Raw genomic sequence first — 2,500 nt, 5'->3', positions numbered from 1 at the left:
CCCCCCACGATTAGCAACTTGAAGAGTAACCTCAGATGACTTGTTTTGAAGCTGATAACCGTTGGTGTTCTATCTCAACGAGGAGCCACAGTAGCTGATTCCTTACTTCTCGTCGGGGGTGCTGGCTTTATTAAAGCCCATACGTATTCGCTTTCGAACCGTTGCTGAAAAGAGAGAGTTGTTTATAAAGAGAGAGTTGTCGCGTCTATAAAAGTGACTGAAGGCACGGAGCTCACTCATCACGGTGGTGGAGTGACAGTAATATATACAGTACCAGTCAAAAGTCAATTGAATGGGGAAGTGTGTCCAAACTTGTGACTGGTACTGTGGTGCTCATGCAGACGAGGCTGTCGCAGGTCTGACTAGTCTCTGTTCCCCCCCGTCCCCCCGCCCTCCCTCCAGCTCATAGTGGGCATCATCCAGGCTGCAGAGCTGCCTGCCATGGACATGGGCGGTACCTCGGACCCCTACGTCAAGGTCTACCTGCTGCCTGACAAGAAGAAGAAGTTTGAGACCAAGGTCCACAGAAAGACCCTCAACCCCACCTTCAATGAGCAGTTCACCTTCAAGGTATGGTACAAAACCCTCCTCCATCCAACCCTCCTCCATCCCAATTACTGCTTATCCACTGGTAGCGTTTCATGTCCATCTACTGTACATTGTACTTAGGCTCCAAAATGCACATAGCTACATGCACTCCATATCATCTATGTGGGTATAATCACATGCTCAACACTCATCTAGGTGTCGTGAGATCTGGTGCATGATTGCAATGTAGGCGACCTGGAGCGCAATCCTTGTGCAATAGTTGGAACAGGATTAGCTCATTTGCATGCGGTGGTGAATTTTAGACAAGGTGTGTGAGACAAGGGCCAGCTGGCATATCAAGCCTCTGAGCAGACAGGATCTGTGTGGTCCAGATTAACCCAGGCAGATGTAACACACCGGCGCTCTGCTCTGGCCTAGATTTCAGCAAACAAAAACATTTCTCAGTTTTCCAGAAGTGTGATTGTTACCCAGTCGCTGGGCGGGGTTGAGTTATTCACCCAGCCAGCGGTGTGAGAGAGAGCACAGGTGTTTGTCTGTAGGGATGCAGAACTGGCATATGTAGAGAGATGCCTGTCTGAGAGCCAACTCCATTCACATCCTGCACAGTTCTGCAGAACTCTGTAGTCATGTGTGCCTGTGAATAGCACCCGCTGCTATTCTCCGCTGCTGGCCGACTTGTTTACATTTTTTACATTTACATTTTTGGCATTTAGCAGACGCCTTATTCCAAAGCGACTTACAATCAATACATTTGAATGCTAAGCAAGTGAATCATCAGTCCACCATTCGTGGCAGGAAGAGTAATCTAGCTCAGGCCCGGGGCCACTGATAGAAGGAGAAACCTTCTTCTACCACCTTCTTCTAAAACCTTTTTTTAGAAGAATACTGGAGGAACAGAGAAACAGTACAAAGGGGGCGATAGAAGTTCTTAGGGACACAGTAGAGGGGAAAGCGGGCGTCTTTAGGAGACGTAGTGCTGGGGGGTAGTAGATGTCTCAGGAGGAGCAGTTAAGGTGTAGCCTGAAGAGGTGGGTCTTCAGTCTACGACGGAAGATGGGTAGTGACTTGTAATATCACAAGAGGCTCAGTTATTGAAATGAAGGAGCTGGAGTGTTTGTGTGATAGTGTCAAGGACGAACCTGGCAGCCTTACAGTCTTATCTCTCTGCTAGCCAATCACAACCTGGCAGCCTTACAGTCTTATCTCTCTGCTAGCCAATCAAGCAGTTTGTCACCATGTCGTAACCAGTCCCCTCTGTATAATGAGTTTTGTCTCGAAAAACAGCTCAATTGGAGGCGATGAAGAATCAAATCCCAGACATCCTTTCACCCCCCCGCCTTCACCTCCCTTCACTATCCCCCCCACCCTTCAATTCCTCTACCTCTGGATCTGTGCCAGATAAGGCTCTCTATCAGGGACAGGACAGGGGGGTTGGTGGGGTGATTGATTCTCAACGCTCGAGACCCACAACTTCCCCAACTTCACACCTCCCGTCTCTCATTCCTTGACATGTAATTACCGGCGCCTGGCAGGATAGATGCACTGAGAACTGCTGTAACACAGTGAGGTACTGTACTGTAGGTGCGAGTCTGGCAGCCATTGTGGAGGGCACCACTATGAGTACTAATGAAGAGAATCAGGGTTAGTGATATCATATAGTTTGTGGTTTGAAGTTCCACAAGACAGTTCTTCTGAGAGACCGGCCAATGGATCCTGTCTAATGTCTCTGTGCGTCATGTCTGTTCTTGCAGGGTATCCGCAGTGTCTTAAAAAGTATTAAAAGTTGATAAATAAATTTTGGGAAAATCAAGAACCTTAATAAGTATTAAAAAGTCTCATCACGATTTTATGAGGTCTTGAATTTTGTAGGTATTTTTCTGAATTAGACTCTGTCCAAAGAGTCCTAATTTTTTGGGGTAAAAGTTCGTGAATTTATTAGTTTTATTACGGA

The 2,500-nt window shown here is 47.1% G+C and overlaps 1 protein-coding gene across 1 annotated transcript in view; it reads left to right on the top strand.

The window, feature by feature from the left end:
- syt1a (synaptotagmin Ia) overlaps positions 1-2,500 on the top strand; it is a gene marked incomplete at its 3' end in the record, with an annotated part of 54,346 nt that overhangs the window by 19,700 nt on the left and 32,146 nt on the right. The window contains exon 4 of the mRNA XM_080537760.1: positions 403-570. Within this exon, the coding sequence (XP_080393886.1) occupies positions 403-570 (168 nt within the window). The remainder of the gene's footprint in view (positions 1-402; positions 571-2,500) is intronic.

The sequence above is a fragment of the Nansenia antarctica genome, assembly GCF_963989245.1.
Source record: "Nansenia antarctica genome assembly, chromosome: 8".
NCBI lineage: Eukaryota > Metazoa > Chordata > Actinopteri > Argentiniformes > Microstomatidae > Nansenia > Nansenia antarctica.
The sequence above is the reverse complement of the archived record's forward strand: the minus strand, read 5'-3'. Positions and strand labels throughout refer to the sequence as shown.